General features: G+C 43.7%; 2 protein-coding genes across 5 annotated transcripts in view; both read left to right on the forward strand.

Moving 5' to 3' along the window:
• Positions 1-25251, forward strand: part of LOC119967526 (protein argonaute-1) — a 175913-nt gene that overhangs the window by 133845 nt on the left and 16817 nt on the right. For all 4 annotated transcript variants that reach the window (XM_038800218.1, XM_038800199.1, XM_038800209.1 and 1 more), the window contains one exon: positions 17320-17410. In XM_038800218.1, coding sequence (XP_038656146.1) covers positions 17320-17410 — 91 coding nt within the window. The remainder of the gene's footprint in view (positions 1-17319; positions 17411-25251) is intronic.
• LOC119967542 (interferon-induced protein 44-like) lies at positions 1284-3512 on the forward strand. The gene has a single exon (XM_038800238.1). It carries the CDS (start codon positions 2796-2798, stop codon positions 3294-3296), a length of 501 nt encoding a protein of 166 aa, XP_038656166.1. The 5' UTR covers positions 1284-2795; the 3' UTR covers positions 3297-3512.

The raw sequence follows: 25251 nt of genomic DNA on the forward strand, positions 1-25251 counted from the left end.
CCACCATGCTGCCCGTCTCATCTATCTCTTAACGAATGTACAGTGTAAAAATGTAGATCTTTAATAAAAAATATTTCCATTTGAAAAAAAAATTAATTTCACCCATTCAGTTCAGCCAAACAAGCAATGAGAAACTTACTCCATTAATTAATTGAACACTGTATGTGAAGCATTTTTAAATCCAATGTTTCACCATTAAATCAAATTGCTGTCAAATACTGCTTGCGTATTTTATGATCGTGCATAATTTGATTGGCCAGAACAAATCTAAAAATGAAGCAAAACCATTAAGGTAATCTCTTCAATTTACCAGTCCTTCCTGAAGGACCCATGGGAGTTAAAACAGAAACGGATGTTTTGGAACTAAATGTACCAAATTTGTTTTCAGTCCACTCTTTAAATTTAGGAGAATGTCATGACAATGTGACATGGAGCTTATTATGCTTTGGAACAGTTTGTTTAGCTATTAAGCGTACATCAAATCAAGAAGGGAAAAAAGCATCAGTTGTAAGCTCCAGAGTCTATACTCTACAGGGAAATTAATTTGCTTCTTGGTATCCAGGGTACAAATTCAACACAATCTCCAAAATATGTATGAAATCATTCGGAGGAATCCTCTGTATGAATAATAAAATAAAAAGTTTTTTCACTCTACATGATATTGCTTTGGCATGGAAATTAGTACAGTGAAATAGTTTTAATATGAAAGGATGTCTGTATTAAATCATTTTCCCTTGGTGTCATTGATGTTTTCATTGAGGACCGACATCAGTTTTGTGAAAAGAGTTTGTTGTGTTGTTAAGATGCATTTCGACAGGCACACTTTTTAAAAACAATCTTTTTATTGGCAGTTTCAAAATTTATAAGCAGTTATATACGTTGTTGGCCGTGTCTATTTACTGTATTATATAGAGGTTTCTTCCCTTAATTTACTCTGTTTACATTCTGCCATCCTTTGGCTCGGCGTCCCTCCTAACCCGCCCTGCACTGCCCCCTCCCTCCCACCCCGTACTTGTGTGTGTGTCCCCCCTTGTCGGTTTTCCGGAGAGGGGGGTGTTCTCCCCCCCCCCTTTCTATCCTCTTCCTCCCCCCCCCCTTTCTTTTCTTCCCTGTCAACTTCAGCTGTGTTTCCCATGCAATTGGTGGGGTGGGGGGGATTGCCCCCTCCCTCCCACGTTCCCTTTTGTGTGTCTCCGGCCTTTTTTCTTTTTCCCCTCCCTCCCCCCCCAGGTTGCGCGTTCCTATGGTTCTCTTCCCCCCCCCCTCCTCCCACCGTCTTTATTTTTCCTTTTTCCTCTCCCTCTTCTTTCTATCTTTCCCGTTTCCCCATCTTTCTCGTTGTTTCTGGCCTCGAACAGTTTCTGGAACACGCCGACACACTGCCTGTTTAGGAAGCCTTCCTCCGACCCTCGGATGGCACACTTAATGTTCTCCAGGAGGATAAATTCCGATAGGTCAGCCAGTCAGTCTACAGCTGTGGGAGGTGCTGCCGATCGTCAGCCGAGCTGAATTCTTCGGCGTGCAATTAGGGAAGTGAAAGCTAGGGCGGCGGCCCCCTTCCCCATGTGTAGCTCTGGCTGCTCCAATACCCTGAAGGTTGCCACAATTGGGCATGGCTTCACCCTCACCCCCACAATCCTGGATATTGCCTCGGGGAAGGCTGTCCAGAACCCAGCAAGCTTGGGGCAAGCCCAAAATATCTGGATGTGCTCCATGCAACACTTTGAGCTGCATGAGGCTAAGCCTTGTGCAGGAGGAGGTGGAGATAGCCCTGCTCAATGCTTCACTCCAGAGTCCCCATCTTACTTCTGTCCACAGTTCGTCCTCCCATTTCTATCTGGTCTCATCCAGTGGTATTCGGGCTGTGTCCAGTAGCTGTCTGTATATTTTCCCACAGAGTCCCCCTTCTTTACTGTCTATGCCTATCAGGTCCTCTAACAGTGTAGTTTTTGGAGCCCCCGGGTACCCTACTGTCTCTTTGCGGAGCAAGTGCTTTATTTGCAGGTGTCTCATTTCCTGTCCTGTCGGCAGTTTCCACTCCTCCGTCAGTTTGTCCAAATCACTTGTCTGTGCCCTACATAGAAGTTCCTAACTGTCAGTTTGCCCTCGTTCCATCTCCATTTCCTAAAGGTAGTGTCTAGCATGGCTGGGGGGAATTTGTGGTTGCCTCAGATGGGAACCAAGGGGACATCCTAGTCAGCCCAAAATGCTGTCTTAATTGGGCCCAGCTTTTCAGTGTGGCTGGTACCACTGGGCTTGATGTGTATTTTGCCCAGGAGGATGGGAGTGCTGCTGTAGCCAAGGCTCAAAGGGTCGTTCCCTTGCCACCTCCATCTGTACCCACTCTGAGTTGGGTCCCAATTTTGGAGACCGCCTTTTGTTTTTGGCTGATGGCAACAAGATCACGTACACATCTGGTCCATCCTATTGCGTTGATAAAAAAGGCCTTTTTGGCGGTGATGTAAATCTTTCAGAGTGCGAAGTTTACCGTGTGGAAGAATTAAAAGCTCCCTGGAGAACTATAACTTGGGATGAATGGCGCAAACCAAATCTGATTGAATCCATCAATAGCTGCAAGTTGTACAGAGCCTCTGTGCCGAATTGGACGAATTGGAGGAGGAAAGTCTAGCTTCATCAATTCTGTCAATTCGGTTTTCCAGGGTCATGTCACCAAACGGGCTTTGGCTGGAGGTTGAGCAATAAACGGCGCAAAAATGTTCAGAACCTACTCCTTCGGGAATGCAGATGGCACATCTCCCCCCTCTTATGCTATATGACACAATGGGAATTACAGAATGCGGATACACAGTGATGATATCAGCATCATCAAAGGACATGTTCCTAAAAAATATCAGTTTAACACAACTTCCCCCATTCAAACTGTTACAAGAGGCTACATTAAGTCAGTAACTATTGGTGGGAGGATACACTGTGTTGTATATGTTCTTGATGCAAGCAAACCCACCCTGCTGTCCCCTGAAATGGAAAAGAAAATATGCACCATTCAATCACAGATTAATGATCTGGAGATACCACAAGTTGTTTTATTAACCAAAGTGGATGAAGCATGTCCGTTGGTTGGGGAAGACCTAAGAAATGTTTATCGGAGTGAACACATTGAACAAAAGGTACTGGAAGTTGGAAAAAAGCTCAGTGTGCCAGTTTCGTGCATCTTTCCTGTGAAAAATTATTGGTTAGATATTATGTGTGAAGATGTTATGGACATTTTAATACTTTCTGCACTGCTACAGATGTTACGATATGCAGATGATTATTTTGAGAATCTGGATGACTAACTGTCAGTGTGTTGGATTGTTTTCCATCAGTCCTATCTTTTTTTATGTGTGATATTTCCAGAATAGTTGCACCTTAATCTGAGTGAATTTAAGAACAATCATTCCATCTCTTGCTTCACAGGAAGATGGCGCCGGAGCGAGGCGACTCTCTGCGAGCTCTCCCTAACAGATCCTCTTTTTATTTATCTTATAATCGTTCTAATCTTTTAAAATTTAATTTTAAGACTAACATTATTACCTACCTCTCTCTTTTACCTTGTGTTGTCCTATTATGTATTTTCTTTTATTTCCTTTTCTTTTCATGTATTTAATGATCTGTTGAGCTGCTCACACAAAAATACTTTTCACTGTACCTCAGAACACGTGACAATAAACAAATCCAATCCAATCGTTTACCTATCCTCTCACTCTTTCCGCCATTGCTGCCCAGTGGTAGAACTGCAGGTCTGGTAATGCCACGCCACCTTTGATTTTCCTTCTTTGCAGTGTCGGTTTGGGAATGTTCGGGTTCTTCTCCCCCCCCCCCCCCCCCCCCCCCCCCCCCACCCCGGACACAAACATCATTATTAAGCTGTCTACGTTTTAGACAAAGGTCTTTGGGATGAAGATCGGGATGGATCTTAACAGGAAAAGGAACCTTGGCAGCACGTTCATCTTGATTGTCTGCACTCTCCCCACCAGGGAGAGTGGGAGTGCGCCCCACCTCTGTAGGTCCTTTTAGACTTCCTCCATCAGGCTGGTCAGGTTCCACTTGTGGATCTGTGTCCAGTCTCTGGCTATTTGGATCTCCAGGTATCAGAATCTGTTCTGGGCTGTTTTAAACGAGAGCTCTGCCGCTCCCCGTTTGCGTTCACTGGGAATGCCTCACTTGCCCAGGTTAAGTTTGTAACACGAGAAGGTTCCAAACTCTTTCCGGATCTGCATAGTTGCCCTCAGTCCTTCCTGCGGCTTCGAGACATACAGGAGCAGGTCATCCACATAGAGTGAGACTCTGTGCTCTTTGTCTCCGCCTTGGATGCCCTTCCAGCTTTTTGTGGCCTGCAGGGCTAACGCCAGGGGTTCAATTGCTAGTGCAAACAAGAGTGGGGACAATGGGCATCCTTGCCTTGGGCCTCTTTGTAGCTGGAAGCATTCAGAGCTGGTGGTGTTAGTTCGAACCTTCGCCTTGGGAGCATTGTTAAGGAGTCTCACCCAGGGGACTTCTGGTGACGGCGGGCGGGAGGCAGCTGCCCGTTGGAGGGCTCCCGCTCGGGAACGGCATTGTCGGGGGGGGGGGGGAGAACACCCAGTCCTAAGGGCAGCGGAGGTGGCAAAAGTCGGGAGACAGCAGTGGAGGAAATGTCGAAGACCAGCAAAAAAACGGCCGTGAAAAAAGTGGCTGAAAGTCCGTTAGGGAGTGGAAAGGCAGTGGGCTGGAGCTGGTATACGCGTATACCAGGACTTTACAATGGAGCTGGCGAGGAGGCGTGCTGCCTTCAACCGGATGAAGAGGGCACTGTTCATTAGCAAGGTGCAGTGCGGCATTGTATATCCAGCGAAGCTGAGGGTGACCTCCAAGTTCAAGGACTTTTATTTTGGGATGGCGGAAGCAACGGAGGAGTTTGCGACGGCAAAAGGACTGTGGCAGTATTGAGAAATGGCCTTGTACCGATGTAGACTCATGACTATTGTTTCTTTTTTTTTGTTTCACTGCGTGCTGGTTTATGGGCTATAGGAGCCAACATTGTATATATTTGGACAAGGGAAGAAATGGGACTTTCAATCGTAATGAGGGTTCTTTGGGGTGTGGGTGTGTATGCGAGGTTTGTGTGCTAAAGGGGACTTCTGGGTTCTGGCCGGGCAAGGGGGAAAGAGCCAGCCAGTGAACGGGGGTGAGGTGGGGGGAGGGGCTGCGGCCATCGGAGCTTGGCAGAACAGGGTCTGAGGGGTCTAGCCGGGGTGGAAAGTTGGGGGGGAAGGAACTGAGGTTGGGGGAGGGTATTTTTACAAGAGGAGGTGGAGGGGAGGAGTTGGGGGGGGTTTACAACTCTTGGGTGTCATTTACGGTACTCTTTCGGAGGTTGGATGGCATTGAGTGTCATCCGGTGGGGGGGGGGGGGGGGGGGGGAACACGACTCTATAGGTTAATGGTGACCATGGACGATTCCTGACTCCTTTCTCTTTTTCGCCTTTGTTTTTTTTTCCACCGTGGGAGGGTTTGTTTTATTTGATGCATATATTCTCAGGTGGCCTTTTCTGCGTCCATGGAAACGATAATTTCTGATGTTCTCTCCCCGGGGGGGATTACTTCAGCAGCCACCTGATGTACGCAGTGAGTTGCCTACCGTTGACAAAGCCCGTTTGGTCCTCTGCGACCCCCTCTGGTTCTCAGCTTTCCAGCCTTTTGACCAAGACCTTTGCGAGTATTTTCGCGTCTACATTCTGCAGCTAAATGGGTCTATATGATAAGCATTTCATCGGCTCTTTGTCTTTTTGGGTATCAGTGAGATTGTGGCCTGCGCTAGCGTAAGAGGCAAAGTGCCTCTTGCCAGCGAGTCCGCGAACATGTCCCTTGGGTGTGGGACCAGGGTTGGTGTGAATTTTTTATAGAAGTCCACCGGAAACCTGTTGGGTCCAGGTGCCTTCCCCACCTGCATGGAGCTGATGCTCTCCGTGATTTCTCCCAGATCTATTAGTAGTTCCAGGCCATGCCCCGTCTGTCTTCCCCCACAACTGGTAATTCCAGTCCGTCTAGGAACTGTTCCATCCCTGCGTCCCTGTCCGGGGGTTCGGAGGTATACAGCACTCAGTAGGAGGTCTTGAATGCCTGCTTGACCTCTTTTGGTTCTGCGACCACTCTGCCTCTGCTGTTCTTTACCTGCACTATTTCCCTTGTGGCTGCCTGCTTTCTCAGCTGGTGAGCCAGTAAATGGCCAGCCTTGCCCCATGTTCGTAGAAGGTCTCCCGTGTCTAGCGGAGTTGGTGTACTGCTTTCCTGGTGGATAGCAGGTTTTAGTCCAGTTGCAGCTTTTTCCTCTCCGCCAACAGCTCTACTGTCGAGGCCTCAGAGTACTTTCTGTGCAGAGATAGAGAAGAGAGGCCACCCTCTCTTCCCTATCTCTGCATGGCTTGTAGGCTATGATCTCTCCTCTAATCACGGCCTTCAGTGCCTCCCAGAACATGGAGGGTGAGACCTCCCCGGTCTGGTTGTTATTAACGTAATCGCCTATGGCCCGTGATGTTTTTTGGCAGAAGGCCTTGTCGGCCAGGAGGTCGGCGCCCAGCCTCCATGTGGGGTGCCAGGCACGGCCCATCTCCAACCTCACATCCACATACTGTGGAACGTGGTTGGAGATGACGATCGGGGAATATTCCGCTCCTATTAACGCCCCCTCCCCCAATAATCAGTCGGTGTGTATCGATGTCGATGGTCTTTTTTTAATAAGTTCTGTGTTGTCCCTTCCAGGACACCGCTGACCACGAAGTACCGTCCCCCTGGATCTGTAACCGTCTTGGTCTCCGTAAACCTCGTCCTCTTGCTGATCAATATAGCTACTCCCCTAGTCCTTGTCCCGTAACATGAGTGATACGTCTGTCCCACCCAGCCCTTTCTTACCAGCAATCGGTTCTTCTCCCTCGGGTGTGCCTCCAGTAGGTAAATTATGTTGGCCTTCAGGCTTCTTGGGTGGGGGTAGACTCTGAATGTTTTCACCAGACCATTAAGTCCCCTTATGTTCCAGGTAACAATCCTGGTGGGGGGTTTCTGATCCTGGTCCTGATCTCCCGGTCCTGTGGGATCACCCATACTTACCTGGTGGACGCGCCCCTGCACTTTCCCTTTGTTAGGGGGCCGTTCAAAATGGCCGCGGTCGCCGCTGTAACCATGAGGTCGGGCCCCTGCGCTCCGGGGTTTCCCTTCCCCTGGGGGCACCCAACATGGCCGCCAACTATGTGTACGTTACGTGGGTGCGCCTCTGCACTCCGGGATCTCCCTTTGCCCAGGGGCCTTCCCGAGTGGCTGCTTGTGGCACTATCTTGGTTCCTCACCCTGTTCCATGCCTGCTGAGGCCTGTGCCTGTTTCGTTGCCTATCCTAATCTGTCTTATTGTGCCCTTTCTGTTCTGCGAGTCTCTCTGTCTCCCCCCTGCTGTGCCCCCTCCTTTTGGCCAGGCGCTCCCTCTCCTGTGACAGCCTCCCTTACTGTCTGTCTTCCTGTGCTAGCCCTCCTCGCTAGTACGGTGGCTTCCTCCCCAGTGCTGGTGTAACCCTGGCCCTGTTTTACTTACCCATCTTCACCCCTTGTCTCACCCCCTTGCCTGCTTCCCCTGTTCTCGTTCCCCTTTCCTGTTTCCCCTCGCGAAACTGAGAGGGGAGACAAATACGAAAACGAGCCAGCACAGTCCCACGCAAAAACATAGTCCATGGTACAGTCTTGGTTTTTGGTCCGTCCTCTGTCCCTGCCGCTTTCACCGCTGCTGCGTCTGCTCTCCCTCCTGGTTGTTCGGTTTTACGAACTCATCGGCCTCCGCCAGGGTACGGAAGTAATGTTCTTTCCCCTGGAATGTCACCCAGAATCTGCGGGAATAGCATGCCGAATCGCACCCCTTTTTTGGAGATCGCCAATTTCGCTCTATTGAATTTGCCCTCTTTTTTTTTTTTTGCCAGGTCCTCCCCAATGTCCTGGTACACCCTGATTCTGTGCCCTTCCTACGAGCATGACTTAGTTTGTCGGGCACATCTCAGGACTTTTTCTCAGCCCTGGAATCTGTGCAGCTTTGCAATTATCGCCCTCAGCTGCTCCCCAGTTTTAGGTTTCGGCCAAAACGACCTATGTGCCCTGTCTATCTCTGGGGGGTTTGGAAAGTCCTCCCTCCCAACTAGCTTGCCCAGCATTTAGGCAATGTAGCCCGTTGGGTCCCTTCCCTCAATCCCTCTGGCAGAACACCCATGATACGAAGGTTTTGTCGCCTGGATCTATTTTCCTGGTCCTCGACCTTCCCTTTTAGGTTTCCCTGAGCCACCACCAACTTCTTCACCTTGGCCTCCAGAGCCACAATCCTGTCGCTCTGGTGCGTAGATGCCTTCTATACGTCCAGGATTGTCTTCTCCTGTGCCTCAAACTTCCATCCCAGGCGTTCTATCATGCGCTGAAGAGTTGCTATCGCTTCCGTCACCACCTCCTTCATCACCACCTGAAGCTCTGTCCTGATCGCTTCCTTTTTTCTTTGTTCTTTGGAGACAGGTTTAAATAGAGGATCTGGATCGGCGCAGGATGGGAGGGCCGAAGGGCCTGTTCCTGTGCTGTAATTTTCTTTGTTCACGGAGGTCGGTTCCTTTTTCAACACGTTCCTCCATCTGTCCCCCTGGGTGTGGGGATGGGGGCATGTGGCTGTCTGCTCCTGTTCCATCGTTCAGGTCGTCGATCTTTCCCCTCCTGGTTCGCCTGGGCCTCCGCCTCGCCTCATGGGGCCGCTGGTCCGCTCACCTGTTGTTCCTGCCCCTATCCTTCGCTGCTGCTTCTGACTTCTCAGCGCCCCCTCGATCTGTTGTTCACGGGCATCCTCTCTCCTACTCGCGCCTTTTGTGTTCGGGTGAATTTTAGGTGGCTTTTTGGGCCAAAATCTCAAGTAAATTTACTGCGTTGGGTCTGACTGGGAGGAGAGCCACCTGGGTGCGTCCTCTCGGCACATCGCCATCACCGGAAGTCTTCTCAACAGACACGCTTTACATTAAAACTAATTTTACCAATCTGGTGTATATTATAATGCATTATAAAGAGCTGTGTGATGTGATTTTTTTTTTCCAAGAAATAGTTTCTAAATGATTAAGAAGCAAGGAAGTCAGAAAAACAACATAAATATTGTATCCCTGAGTGGGCAATACTGACTGGGGAATAATGATTTTTCTTCTGTCTCTCAGCTGTGATTATTTTAAGTTGGGTGAGGGTGACAGATATTCGGGTATATGCTATGAATACAAAAATGCTAACTATTGTTGTCCTGGATCCAAATCCAAAAGAGCAGGTTTTAATTTGAGAAAGTATTCATTTTCACCTAGGGTCCTATTATGATTGTATCTTGCCTCACACTAACTGAAACCCCATGAGTTAGATTTTTTTATATGCATTTTTAGTCGTGCTTAATTGTTTTTGGGAATCATGTGTTCTTACGAGAGAGTTTATTGCCTTAAATGTTCCTTGCACCTCTCTCACCCTCCCGATCCCCCCCGCCCAGCCGCCAGGGCGTGACTGTTTACATAGTAAAATTGAATGTGGGGCGAGAGTCGACACATTTGGGTCGAAGTGGCGCCCGACATTCGACACCTCGGCGGATGTTTGGGGGTGGGGGGGGATGACGTCGCAAAGGCAGTCGGCTGCTTTCACGGGTAGCGATGGGCGGCCCGTGTGGGGTTGAAGGGCCGCAGCCCCCCCTTCCATTCCACCCCCCCTTCCATTCCACCCCCCCCTTCCATTCCACCCCCCCTTCCCTTCCACCCCTCCCCCCCCCCCCCATTCCACCCCCCCTTCCATTCCACCCTCCCCTTCCATTCCACCCCCCCCCCCTTCCATTCCACCCCCCTCCCATTTCAGTGACCCAGTCGGGTAAAGACGAGAAGCTGCTAAGAGCGTCCGCGGACAGGAGTCTATCGTGACCTGTTGGTTTAATTGATGCCCTAAATGTGCACATTGCTGTATGTGATTTGTTTTCATGGCATAACTGATACTGCTTTTGGCTAAAAATATATGTAAAATGCATATTCTGTATCTGCATTTGTTTTAAAAATGGGTGCACTTTAAAACAGTAATTAATGTAATTAAAACCTTGGTGATACTATACTTTAAGTATTCTTGTTGGCCGATATTGATCATGTGACATTTCTCTCTCATGTTCTTCCTGGCACGCTCATTAAAGCAGTTATCACTTGACTGGCGTGTTTAATTGACAGTTTGACAAAAAATGGCCAGATGGCAATGAAGATTAAGAAAGATTCTCCTTACATGGATATAGCTTATTGGTTCCTGGTAACCACATGATTGTTTTTGTGGAAGCTGCTGTTTTGCGGTTTTGAACACGGCGATTTGTCTGCCGAAACAATGCGACTGAAAAACCTTATCAGTGATTGATGTCTGGAGCTGCTGCTAATTGTCCCAAGTAATCGATGAGGAGGCATGTTAATTTAAACTGATCTATTTTGAGCCTCGATAAAATGTGTTGCCAAAGTCATAAATGGAATATAAATTAGAAGGTTTTCGAATGTAAAAATATAAATGAACATTTTCTTCCTATTACAAAATGCCACGTAGCACTAATCAGTGAACCAGAGGATTTAATGACACTAATTGATATCTCTTTGTCTTCCCTGCCTGGGGTCTTTCATTTTACTTTGAAAGGAAAGATGCCAGCTGCGGAAAACAAATAGGTATTATTTTTGAAAAGCTTAGTGAAAGCACTAAACAATTTGGCAGTATGACGAATGAGCAGAGAGGTTTACTGTAACTAACATTAAACTTGGAGCTTTCTCAGAAGGGTGCTTGGGAGAATCAATCTATTAAATCTATTTAAACCCAACTAAAGTTTACAGCAGGAATTTTCTGAGAATGGTGCGAGTTAGAATGACTCATGAAGCCATTAAAAAGATTACGAGCGAGTTATGCAACTTTTATCAAAAGATTGAAGAAATTGGGAAGCTGAGAAGGGACAAGTGTGTACGAGACTGACGGCAATACCAAAGCAAAGGGGGAATGGCAGACCTGATGAGAGTTGAGGAGGAAGCAAAGGCAATGATGAAATAAAAAATGGTAAATGTGGAAATATATTTCATACTTGGAGACAATGGAAGATTGCTTTCCTGTAGTTCCACGTGCTATGAGATTTGATGTTTTCATAGGTCATAGAGTCATAGATGTTTACAGCATGGAAACAGGCCCGTTGGCCCAGCTGGTCCATGTCGCCCAGTTTCTATCACTAAGCTAGTCCACTTGCCTGCATTTGGCCCATATCCCTCTGTACCCACCCTGCCCATGTAACTGTCTAACTGTTTTTTAAAGGACAAAATTGTACCCGCATCTACCACTGCCTCTGACAGCCCATTCCAGAGGCTCACCCCCCTCTGCGTGAAGAAATTTCCCCTCTGGTCTCTTTTGTATCTCTCTCCTCTCACCTTAAACCTATGCCCTCTAGTTCTAGACTCCTCTACCTTTGTGAAAATATGTAGACTGGCTACATTATCGATGCTCCCCATTATTTTATTAACCTTATAAAGATCACCCCTCAGCCTCCTATGGTCCAGGGAAAAAAGTCCCAGCCTCTCCTTATAACTCAGACCGTCAAGTCCTGGTGGCATCCTCGTAAATCTCTTCTGCACTCTTTCTAGTTTAACAATATCCTTCCTATAATTGGGTGACCAGAACTGAACACAGTGTTCCATGTGTGGTCTTACCAAAGTCTTGTACAACTTCAACAAGACGTCCCAACTCCTGTATACAATATTCTGACCAATAAAACCTAGCATGCTGAATGCCTTCTTCACCACCCTGTCCACCTGCGACTCCACCTTCAAGGAGCTATGAACCTGTATTCCTATATCTCTTCGTTCTGTAACTGTCCCCAACTCACTACCATTAACTGAGTAGATCCTGCCCTGATTTGATCTACCAAAATGCATCACCTCACATTTCTCCAAATTAAATTCCATCTACCATTCATCGGCCCACTGGCCCAATTGGCCAAGAGCCTGTTGCAATCTTATATAACCTTCTTCACTATCCATTATGCCACCGATCTTGGTGTCATCTGCAAAGTTATTAACCATGCCTCCTACATTCTAATCCAAATCATTTATTTATTAATATCACAAATAACAGTGGACCCAGCACCGATCCCTGAGGCACAACGCTGGTCACAGGCGTCCAGTTTTAAAAACAACCCTCCATAACCATCCTTTGGCTTAGGTCGCCAAGCCAATTTTGTATCCAATTGGCTACCTCACCCTGGATTCCGGTGTAAGCTCGCGTGGCATCAATATTGATATTGACGGGTCAGTGGTGAAAAGGTCTGGTCGAGGCGGAGTCGAAAAAAAATTTTTTTTTCAGGGAAACCATATGCATTAACATATAATGGGAAGAAGATAGGACTTTGTGCCCAACTCTTGAGTAAAATTAGAGAGCAAGGTAAAACAGGCTGAAAGGGGAGACAAAAGTGACAAATGCTGGAAATACTAAGCAGGTCAATGATGACAATCATTATGATGAAGGATCATCACCGACCCGAAACGTTAACACTCTCTCTGCAGATGCAGACTGACCTGACAGGTCAATCTGATCAAGACCTGAAATGTTGACTCTTTCTCTCCACAGGTGTAGTACTGACCTGCTAAGTATTTCCAGAATCTTCTGATTTCATTTCAGATTTCTAACTTGCAATATTTTATTTTGTAACTGGAAAGGACGACCTAGATTGCAACAAAAGTAGCATTTTTAGAAAAATCCAGGTGGTAAACCAGCTATATGACAGCAATATTTATGGATAAAAATGGTAAGTGTGATGTGATAACGCATTATGCATCTAATGTTAAGAGTCTCCCAAGCATTGCAGGTAATTGCAAAATGTGAAGTTTTAGAATAGGATGTTTCATATGAGGTAGTCTATGGGAGGATGTTTCAATGTAGTCATAGAATTTACAGTGCAGAAGGAGGCCATTCGGCCCATCGACTCTGCACCGGCTCTTGGAAAGAGCATCCTACCCAAGGTCAACACCTCCACCCTATCCCCATAACCCAGTAACAGTAACCCCACCCAACACTAAGGGCAATTTTGGACACTAAGGGCAGTTTATCATGGCCAAACCATTTAACCTGCACATCTTTGGACCGTGGGAGGAAACCAGAGCACCCGGAGGAAACCCACGCACACACGGGGAGGATGTGCAGACTCCACACAGACACTGACCCAAGCCGGGAATCGAACCTGGGACCCTGGAGCTGTGAAGCAATTGTGCTATCCACAATGCTACCTGTGCCATGTACAAAATCTAATGCAGATTTACCACAAAATTAAAAAGGGATATTGTATGGTAATATATGATACTCTAGTAAATATATTTGACCATGAACAGTGACTTTCCTGAAGCAAAAATGTATGATAAACCTCCATCTGGTCTTTCTTTACTGACAGCAATCCTGATTTCTATCAGTAGAAAATGAAATGATTGTGTTGGTCACGTACTTGCCAGCACTCGGGCTTCTATTAAATGACGGCAACAGAATAATCACATGATTATTAATGACCAATACAATCCTTAAGTGTGTCAATAACATTTGAAAAGTCACATGATCATTAGATCAATAAGCTTGCTGAAAAGGGACTTAAAATAGACGAGAGTGAGGAGAATCATAACTAAAATGCCCTGTCTTCCTATGTGTGTGTAAAGGTTTCAAGTAACCAATATCTTCCAAGATAATGTTAGTTAGTTGATTATATAATTGAACAGGACTAGGAGAGGAAAAGGCAACAGAAATGGACCCATTAACTACAATCATTATGTTAGTATTTTTACTACTGCAAATCTGATAAATAGCAAGTCCAACTTACACAGGAATTGTTGATTTCTGTCACACTTAGTGCGAATAATGAACGAATAATCCAGATGCCAGGGCAATTGATCCAGGCACACTAGTATAAATCTCACCACAGCAGCTGGGGAATTTAAATTTAATGAATTAAATACTTCCGATTGTAATAATGACTATGAAACTACCAAATTGTTGTAAAAAACCATCTGGTTCATTCACGTCCTTTGGGAAAGAAAATCTATTGTCCATACAAGATATGGTCCATATAATTCTAGACCCTCATCACAGCCTTAGCAAAATGGTTATTTGTCTTTAAGAAGGCAGTTCACCAGCATCTTCTCCAGGGCAATTGGGAATGGGAAAAAAATATTGCCCTTGCCAGCAATGCCTATATTCCTGATGAATGGGGAAAAACACTTTATCTAAAATTATAGCATTGCAATACCCTGCATAAGAAATCAGATAAAACCAGCATTTATATAACACATTTAATGTACAAAAACATCCTAAGGCATTCCACAGGCGTGTAATTAGATAAAGGTTGTCATCAAGCCAAAGAAGGGGATTTGAGCCAAAGAGAAAATGCTGGAAAATCTCAGCAGGTCTGGCAGCATCTGTAGGGAGAGAAAAGAGCTAACGTTCCGAGTCCAGGTGACCCTTTGTCATCTGGGGATATTAGGTTGGGTGACTCAAACTTTGGTTTAAACCATTTATAACTTGGACAAAAGGTTTAGAGAGAGGAAATTTCAGTACATGGGCCTATGCGGCTAAAAACATGGCTTCCAATAGTGGGGTAAATAAAATGGGGTTGTGTCAAAGAGAACAGAGTTAAAATAATAGGGTTCTTGGAGTAGGTTATAGGCATAGGGAGGGATGAGGCCATGATAGGATTGAACACTGAGAATTTTTAAGTCAAGGCACTGGTAGAGCAGGAGCCAGTGTAGGTCGATGAGCACAGGGATAGTGGGCAAGTAGAATTTGGTCACAGTCAAGAAATGGGCAGAACAATTTCGGATGAGCTCAAATTTATGGAGACTGTAAATGGATCGCTGCCAGGAATGTATTGGAATAGATTAGTCTCGGGTCAACAAAAATGTGGATAGGTTCAGCTGCAGACATGCTGAGGTGGTTGGAGTACATGGGGGGGAGATGGGTGATTTAAAGAATTGGAAGTAGAGGTGTTTATGATGAACAGGATATGTGGTCAGGAGCTCAGCTCAAGGCCAAATAGAACACGGAGGTTGCAAATAGTTTTGTTCATTGTGAAATGAGAAGGTGGGGTTTGCCAGGGAGGGGAAAATCTGACATGTCTTCAGATGATGTTGCTGAGAGGCGCCATATTCATGAGGAATAGGAAGGGGCTAATGACAGAGAGACTCCAAATGTAATTGTTCTGGGTTGGACAGAGAAGCCATTTCAGAAGATTCTCTGTCTACTATTGGATAGATAAAGTGAAATAAGGCAAGGGTAGTCTCAGTCAACTGGGAAATGGAGAGGGTTTGTCAGTGTGGTCAACCATGTTTAAAGCTGTTGACGCATCAAGCTTATGCGTGTGACAGTGAACTACGGTCACCGTTATTGAAGGTATCAATTGTGACTTTGATTAGAACAGTTTCAGTTCTGTGGAAGGTACAAAATCTTGATTAGAGATGTTCAATAATGGAACTGCGGGGAAGGCGGGGCACATATTTTCATGACGATAGTTTTGTTAGGATCACGAAGAGTCCTGCACAAGTTTGTAGAGTTAAACAACAATTTATTTTCAACAATATTTATACAGCATCAGCAGTTAATTACTGGTTCTCTCTCTCTCTAGCCGGTACCACACTGGCCAGTTCTATTATACAGCTGAATGGTTAACAATTGTATGCCCCCCTCATTGGGGGAGCTCATATTCCTCAAGGATCATGGGGTAACCGTGTCCAAAACCAATAGGATCCTGGCAGGTTATATCAAATAACAACAAATTTGGAGAGGAATGGAAGTTTAATGTGATGGGGGCGGGATTAGTTTGCAAGGACACTGAGTCAAGGTTGACCTTTTTTGAAAAATGGGGTGATGACAGCTGACAAAGGGATTGTAGAAAGGTGGGTAGAGTTCCAGAATTTGATCCAGAAAACAGATAAAATTACAGGAAGCATATATAAAATAAAAATTACATTTAACCTATTCAATCAGTTTAATAAATCAGCTAACTGTTGAATTGTAATATAGCAATTCAACAAAAGCCTCAATGTAATAGCATTCTATTCTCTTACCTAAATCTTTAGTGATCTGTGCCATGTACCATTTCTGCAAGTCTTCAAATACCACTCAAATTGGCTGGCAGAAAGTGCTACAGGTAGGCTTACCCTCCAATATCTCCCTTCTCCCAACTGGGGAATTGTCTCTCACCTTCACTTACTGCTCTCTGCCTCAACCTATCCCAAATGTAAACTGATTGGTGCTTTATTGCAAAGGATCCCTTTTATATCATTTCTGGTCTGTCATTGTGCTATATGAAGCTTTTAATAAAATTAAGTAATGTAAAACGTAAGATGAAGGTGTTGTGAAAAAAGATTAATTTTCCCCAAATGGCAGGGTTCGGCTGCGGAATGTACAATGTAAGTAGTTCTGTTTTGGAAAGGTACAGCCACATTTACAAATGCAATCGGGTTTGCAAATTAAATCCATTATATGCATAATAACACTTCACATTTCTCTGCTTAAGTTAGACTAATTTGCAACAGTGGAAAAGCAAATTGTGAAATTTCAGATTAGAAAGGTGTACTATGACCTTGTGTTTAGTACTCCATTTACATCACTGAATTTGTCATTTTGTCCATGCTCAATTAATGTTAGACTAATGCAGCAACAACAAACAACTGCAGTGTTCTTGCATTGTGAGCCCGACTTCAATAGAGTGATTGATGAAGGGAAATGGCCGAAAAGTCAGAGGTAGTATGAGTGGGCTGTTTGTATTTGTTGATGGCATCTAAAACTCACTCCATATGTTTACTCTGAAAACTTGTCTCCAACGGTGCACTTGCTGTTGGAGGTGGCAGAATCCTGAACAGCAAATCAAAACCAGGATCTCCCATCTGCCTGTGTCAACAGCAAGAGTTTTGATTCCTATTCAAAATACAATAGATGATTTGACAGAGCATGTCAAATTTACTTTTCGCATAATTATTTGAATATTTACTTCATCATTTGTTACTCTTCTGACTAGAAACCAAAATGGTCATACTGAATAATTATTATGACCTGTGTGGTTTAGAAATATGGCATATTGACTGCTTTTGGAATTTAGAAAAAACCTGTATATATATATATATATTATATATAAAAAAGGAATGATTCAACAGTTAATTTTTACAGAAAACTTAAACTTCAATGTTGTGTTGATGCTTTGGCACCATTCAGTGCTTTCAGAACCTTATTCACTTCATGTAAGTCAAGTTTAGAAAAGGATTTCCACCTGTTTCCTTCTAGTTCGGCTGTGTTCCAGCAGCCTGTGATCTTCTTGGGAGCAGATGTCACACACCCACCAGCTGGAGATGGCAAGAAACCCTCAATAACAGCAGTAAGTTTGTACTTTGGGATGTCAAAAAATTATGAACTGTAATGATTGTTGTCAGTGAAACATAATTGAAGGACTCCTATATGCTAGTCAGAAATTTTGTGTAACATATGTTTATGGCAAATTAAATGGATTGTGTATTTTGATTGGAATAATTCTAACACAATGTCACAATAGATATTCTGCTGCTATGTTTAAATGGCCTATCCCGTTTAAGACCAAGAAGTCTAATTACTGTGAGAAATTCAATTTCTGTCGGCCAAAACAAACATTAGAGATCAACTAACTGCTGTATAAAAGCCCAACCAATTACACATTCTGTGATTTAGAGTAAAATTAGGCAGGTTTATAATGGCTAGACAATCCATGGCCATCCATTCAGTGCTTCTGCCGAAGTTGAATTTCACCCCCAGCTTCAGGTCACTTATTTAATTTATGTTTGGCTGAGGGAATTTTGTAGATTGGAATGCGCTTGTCCGTTTCAGTTAGTCGGGCTTAGGGCTTCAAGTTTTTAATAATTCTTTGCATATGTTAACAAAATGACGTCTGTCTGTACAATTTTTCATACATTTACTTTTGTGTGTTTACATTATGTAATATTTGACATTTTCACATTAAACATGTTGGTGAGCAAGAATTCTCAAAATAATATTTTATAATTATCTTTCTACCTTTTAAGGTGGACGTTAAATAATCAGGGTACAGGACAGCACGGTGGTGCAGTGGATAGCAGTGCTGCCTCACGGCGCCGAAGTCCCAGGTTCAATCCCGGCTCTGCATCACTGTCCGTGTAGAGTTTGCACATTCTCCCCGTGTTTGCATGGGTTTTGCCCCCACAATCCAAAGATGTGCAGACTAGGTGGATTGGCCATGCTAAATTGCCCCTTAATTGGAAAAAATGAATTGGGTACTCTAAATTTATAAAACGAAATAAATAAATAATCAGGGTACTTCGTCAAAGGGAAACAGCAGTTATTTTGTTCCTTAGGGCGGCGTTACTCCCTCTATCAATGCCACATTAACTTGTCATTCATCCATTCCTGTTTGTGTGACAATACTGATCATGAATGGGAGGCACATATTCAAATATAACAACCATAACTACATTTCAAAAGTATTTTAATGCAAAGCATGTTAAAATCTTTTAGCAGCATAAGATTCTATGGAAAAATTAGAAGTTTTATTTAACCTTCATTTTGGTGCCCAGAACTAGTTATTGTATTGGGCAAATGTTTATATTTCAGTTTGTAATCAATATATTTGGGCTATTAATGGAATTCCAGTGATGATATCTGCAGATACAAAGAGGTGGAAGGAGGTGTTAGTCTATCTAGGTTTGGTGCGTCACAGGGACAGTTAAATTAAAACATATTTAAATATTGTGCCAGATCTTGCTGCATTGGTTCACCTTACGATTTAGGCCACTAGAACATAGAACATACAGTGCAGAAGGAGGCCATTCAGCCCATCGAGTCTGCACCGATCAACTTAAGCTCTCATTTCCACCCTATCCCCATAACCCAATTACCCCTCCTAATCATTTGGACACGAAGGGCAATTTAGCTAGGCCAATCCACCTAACCTGCACGTCTTTGGACTGTGGGGGGAAACCGGAGCACCTGGAGGAAACCCACGCAGACACGGGAGAACGTGCAGACTCCGCACAGACAGTGACCCAGCAGGGAATCGGACCTGGGACCCTGGTGCTGTGAAGCCACAGTGCTAGCCACTTGTGCTACCGTGCTGCCCTAGTTGTACATTTTTCTGCAACTTCACCTCAATTATTTTGAGCCGTAACTTACTAGATGTGTGAGCTGATGAGTGTGTAGCGAGCACAGCAGGACATTTTGGGTTAGTGAATGGCAGGACCCAACAGTGCATCCACTTAACTAGTGAGATTTAAGGATTGAGAAAGAAACAAATGATGTGACAAGGAGATTTAAATCTTGTGCAGAAATAGAGGGGGTGATGGAACTGGGAGAGTGGAAAAAGTGATCAATGAGAAAAAAAATGAACTTCTCTATTATGACAATCTCTATCTATACCTCCCGCTGCCTGGGGAAAGCGGGCAGCATAATCAAAGACCCCTTCCACCTGGCTTACTCACTCTTCCAACTTCTTCTACCGGGCAGGAGATACAAAAGTCTGAGAATACGGACGAACAGATTCAAAAACAGCTGCTTCCCCGGTGTTACTAGACTCCTAAACAACTATCTTATGGACTGATCTGATTAATACGACACTCCTGTATGCTTTATCCAATGCCGGTGTCAATGTAGTCACATTGTGCACCTTGTGTTGCCCTTTAATGTATTTTCTTTTTACTTTAATTTCTTTTCATGTACTAAGTGATCTGTTTGAGCTACTCACAGGACAATAAACAAAATCCAATCCAGACAGCAATTTACATGCCGCAATGAGATTGAACAGTTTAAATTGTCCCCTTTCTGGATTGGAAAATAGGATTGGCATTGTCTTAACTAGCAGCAAGATTCAACACAATATTCTATTATATGGCATCAATTAGCTCCACTGAAGCTGTTTAAAACTATTTTTCTCTCTCGCCAATTTTCTCATGCCTCCCTCTCCTAAGGACATTGACTCCAATTCCAGACAAACTGAAAGCCCCCTGGAGCTTGTTGATATGTGAACCTTGACAGTAATTCCTAGCTGGCAATTTGACTACAGTAAGCATCGTATTCAAGCCCATTCCTATCCTCTGACCACCACCACCACACAAACCCCCTCCTTCCTCCTGCAGAGATTACTCTTTTTTTTAAATTTAGAGTACCCAATTATTTTTTTTTCCAATTAAGGGGCAATTTAGTGTGGCCAATCCACCTAACCTGCACACCTTTGGGTTGTGGGGATGAAACCCACGCAGACATGGGGAGAATGTGTAAACACCACACACAGTGACCCAGGGCCGGGATCGAACCCGGTCCTCAGCGCCTTAGGCAGCAATGCTAACCACTGGGCCACCGTGCCGCCCAACTGCAGGGATTACTCGATTACCGTCTTTTCTGCTTCCATCCCAAATTACTTTTCTGTTATGTATCAATTGTCAGTAGTACACTTGAGATAACCTTTGTACAAATGTTTGTCAAAAATTGGATTGAAATGTCCAAGGGTCTGAATTATGATAAGTATTTTCTTTCCCTTTTCCAAATGTACAGTGTCAACACCTACTAATTTGTTTTAAGTGGCAAACAGGCGCTGAATGACAAAAAAAAAAGTTTGGTTGTCTTTTTTTCTCATGTAGTGAAGTCTGAACATTTGAAATACTGGGTTCATGGCAATATTAGTAGCAATGGGCTCCACAGCCAAATTTGTCGAAGTGATCAAAGTGGATGCTACATTTCTTCCCCTTCTGAATACCATTTCAAAATAATGTGCAATAGTGAACTTCACTGCATTCAGTCCAGGTGATGAGGATTTCATTTTTTAAAAATCCTAACCTAATGTTGGCACATGTGCAGCTATTTCCCCTTCTATTTCTGATTTTTTAAAGGAGCTTATTTGGTGCCTCTTTTGTTTGGATCACGGTCAGGTGATGTCCATGTGTTTGATCACTGACCAACTGACTCTCTTTGGGATGCTCAGATGTCATGAAAGGCATGATATAAATATAATTTCTTTCTTTCTTAGCTTTAAGATAATGGATACATATCATTGTAGAGCCATAATAATGTTGTCAGGATACAAGAACTATGCTTGGTCACACTATGGACTGCAATCACCTGTTCCTCCATCAGAAGCACTAAATGCCTTTGGGAACTACATTAAATACAATGAAATGAAATGAAAATCGCTTATTGTTACGAGTAGGCTTCAATGAAGTTACTGTGAAAAGCCCCTAGTCGCCACATTCCGGCGCTTGTCCGGGGAGGCTGGTACGGGAATTGAACCGTGCTGCTGGCCTGCCTTGGTCTGGATTAAAAGCCAGCGATTTAGCCCAGTGAGCTAAACCAGAGTCCCAAGGTCGACTTTATTAAAACCATTTAATTGTATCTGAAACAGAAGAGGAAAGAGACTGCCAGGCATGTGTTACATATAACTGCACCATTTTTACCAGCAGGGAGCATCTGTGTGCTGCTGTCACCAGAAAATGATAGACTTCTGCCTAGGATATATTTTCAATTTAAATAGGATTTAAATTTTTTTATTAATTTAATTTAATTTAAAATTTTTTATTAATTTAAATTATTTCCTAACTAGTTTTCATCCTCAATATTTTCATCATCCTCCCTCTCATGAAAGTTATTGGAATACAGTTTTGCAAGTCAAACAAGTGCTCTATGCCCCGTCCAGGGGCTGGTGTAGCACAGGGCTAAATAGCTGGCTTTTAAAGCAGACCAAGGCAGGCCAGCAGCACGGTTCAATTCCCGTACCAGCCTCCCCGAACAGGTGCCGGAATGTGGCGACTAGGGGCTTTTCACAGTAACTTCATTTGAAGCCTACTTGTAACAATAAGCGATTTTCATTTCCTGTGTGATCTTAGACTCAGAGCACTGACAGGCAACCTAACACAGAAGCATTCTAGCCAAGATAAAAGCTGTCTTCCTGTATTCAGCCAGGTACTCATTTCTTATAAAGGTTTCTAGATAACGATCAAGCGAAGCAACCTGGTTGATTATTTTTTTAACCCCTCACATGCTCATCTTCAGCATTTGACAGTCTCTAGTTACTCTGAAACCAGAACAAACCACATTAGTTCAGGTATGACCAGACTGCAGTACATTTGATCACAGCTTCCTTTGACTTCTCCTGTTTTTTGGCTGTGTAGTTCAGCATTCAGTTGTTTTTGTTGAATGGATCTTTGCCCTATTACCATAAGCACTGGAGCCGATGTTGGGACACTTACAGCTCACCCAAATAGTTCAACAAATCCAGTGCAGGCCAGAGCTCGAGCCTGCGATCTACTTGCTGGATAAACTCAATGATTCATCAAGGAAAGTTCAAAAGCAGAACACTAACAATTATGTGCTTGGAACTTCACATATTCTTAATCTTGAAGTCAGAAATTTGAGGCAAAATAGGTGGTGAGCCAGTAGGAAATCTGACGAAGAGGACTTGCAGATAGCACATTTTCTGAAATTAGGAAACTATAACCGTGAACTTTTTATGTAGTTTATGAACTTGACACAGGATAGAATAGCAAAACCATTAGTAGTTACAAAGTTAGTTTAATGCATATCAAACTACTTGGCACTGGAATTCAATTATATTGAGTACAATAGTATTTGTATGCCAGTGTATGTGTTTTGAATTTATATTTAATTTGGTAATTTCATTCTTCTAGCGAAATCTGGGAGGTTCGCCAATGGTTGCAATCTGGTTTTTGTCTGAGTATAGAGAGAGAATATTTTCCTGCATGATCAGACAAAAGTGTACAACTGTGTAGAACAATTTCTGACTTTATTTCTCTATTCGATCAAATTGACAGCTTTGGGGGTTCAACTTTTTATTTGCAAAAAGAAAACAATGTGTCCAACAACTACAGACATACTAGCTGTCTGTTTTGCTGGGATTTAAACGTGGGTTCTCCAATCCGTTTCTCCCCAAATAAACACAAGCAGACAACCCATTCTGTCCCCTGGTCATTGCTACTGCTATCTTTAGCCAGCAGGAAACTAGTCTAGAGCAGCCTGATTTCAATTTTTCTGTGGCAGAAGTCCCTACTTTGTTTTGTCTACCCTGTGGTTTGGTGACTTTTGGTACTTGCATCCACAGATCCTTAATCTGTCACTCAGTGGCACAGAATATTGAATCACCATGTCAGGTCTACAGCAAACTTTCTTGATCTATAGGCATGTAATTCCATTTTATAAAAACTATATTTAGATGAGAACTAAATTCTATTTCTAGTCTGCACAGATTTAGAATCCGTTTGTTCCATGTTCCATCTATAGACATAATGTGGCCCATTGTTAGGAACTAATTGAGTAAATGAGATAATCCAGTCCACCTTAGTATTGAACTGAGTCCTGATTTCAGCACGAGTGAGCAACCCTTTTTCATAGTATGTCTGTAAATTCTAAATGTGGAGAATTATTGTGTTCTCGCCAGAATGTGTATTTTTTAAGAAGTCTAATTTATCTGATGGTTCAATATAAAATGGACTTTAAACATTGAAGAACTGAGAGCACTAAATGTTTGGGACATTTGATCATTTAAACTTTACCAAAAGGAATATTTCAAGGAGCCAGAGATGGCGTAGCTTAATGAACACGCATTGTGTTTCAGAATTATATTGTACCAAATGTCAGGATCCATGCCTGATGTGTTAAAAGTCCTACACATTGTACCATGCTTTTTCGCTACACACATTTGCTTTGAAAGCAGTACCTTTGTGAGTCACCAGTTAACTCACGCTAACGGAGTTGTTGCCTGGTAACAGCATTTGCCAGCTGATTCATAGACTCATACGAAGTGATATCACTCTTTCCACCAGTGGAATGTGACTCGATTTGAACAAAGGCTTTTTTATTGCAGCTCAGTAACAAATGATAGATTTTTACTGTTGCTGTTGACTTGCAGGTTTTTTAAATCAAGAATTAATTGTACAGAGCACATATGGCAATAGAATGAAGCTTTCTGCACAACCCCAAGTGTAAATAGGTCAAGAGTTTCCTCATGTTTACCACCCATTTCTGGTTGAAGATGGGGTGGCTGAATGAAAGATCTGGGTGTATATTGCATTGTCCTTCTCCTGGGAGTGAGAGAATTCTGCAGCCAAGTACTGGCTGCCATATGCAAATGACATTTGGAAGGGGCTTTATTTTGGTCTCCGGGTGCATCAACACAGGCACGATCACTTTGCCTGCTGCTAGTTGCCCTGGCAAGGCGGTGGTGTGTCTTGAGCTGCTTACTGTTCTTCTGTGGCAATAGGCTTGATAGGCCACTTCAGAAAACATGAGAGAATAACCATATAATCTAGGGTTGATATTAACTAAGCAGCTGTATTTTTCTGATAATCATCAGTTTTCCTGGTGCCAGCCAACTAGATATATTTAATTAAATTTCATAACTTGCCATTATAGGATTTGAACACATGACTGCTGGATTGTTCGTCCATTACATTAAATAGAACACTAAGGTACTTGCACATTGAATTTTGATCCATGCCACCCACGGTTCACTTGCTGAGATGAACACCCGGATAAAGGAAGCTTGTTGATTGCTAGGCAGCTGCCGACAGACAGACATAGCATCAATGGTCGTTTCAGAAATTTGTTTTATGCTGAAGACTCATTCTTTTTTTGCCACCTTGCCCCTATTCATAGGTCCGCATTTTCTGAATGTTGTGTCCTTTTCACTTATCTCGCCACAGGAGATGGTGATGTTTACATTATGAATTCTTCTTTTCCTCTGCTGTGAAGGAAAAAGAAGGCCATATTGAATTGGCACTGACTTTTAAGATAGCCATGCCATAGGGCAGCATGGTGGCGCAGTGGATAGCACTGCTGCCTCACGGCACCATGGTCACAGGTTTGATTCCAGCTCTGGGTCACTGTCCGTGTGGAGTTTGCACATTCTCCCCGTGTTTGCGTGGGTTTCGCCCCCACAACCCAAAGATATGCAGGATAGGTGGATTGGCCACGCTAAATTGCCCCTGAATTGGAAAAAATGAATTGGGTACTCTTAAAATTTAAAAAAAAGATAGCCATGCCTTTGCTTACAGACAATGGTGTCTCATCTCTAAACCTTGGTACTCAGCTGTATTTTGGATCTTGGGTCACTGTCTGTAGATCTGTGTGGAGTTTGCACATTCTCCCCATGTCTGTGTGGGTTTCACCCCCACAACCCAAAGATGTGCAGGTGAGGTGGCCATACTAAATTGC

Source organism: Scyliorhinus canicula, chromosome 1, assembly GCF_902713615.1.
Source record: "Scyliorhinus canicula chromosome 1, sScyCan1.1, whole genome shotgun sequence".
In the NCBI taxonomy this organism is placed as follows: domain Eukaryota; kingdom Metazoa; phylum Chordata; class Chondrichthyes; order Carcharhiniformes; family Scyliorhinidae; genus Scyliorhinus; species Scyliorhinus canicula.

Bases quoted from the DNA above. Each gene is read 5' to 3' on its own strand.
- LOC119967542 (XM_038800238.1), top strand. From the start codon at position 2,796: ATGCGGATACACAGTGATGATATCAGCATCATCAAAGGACATGTTCCT.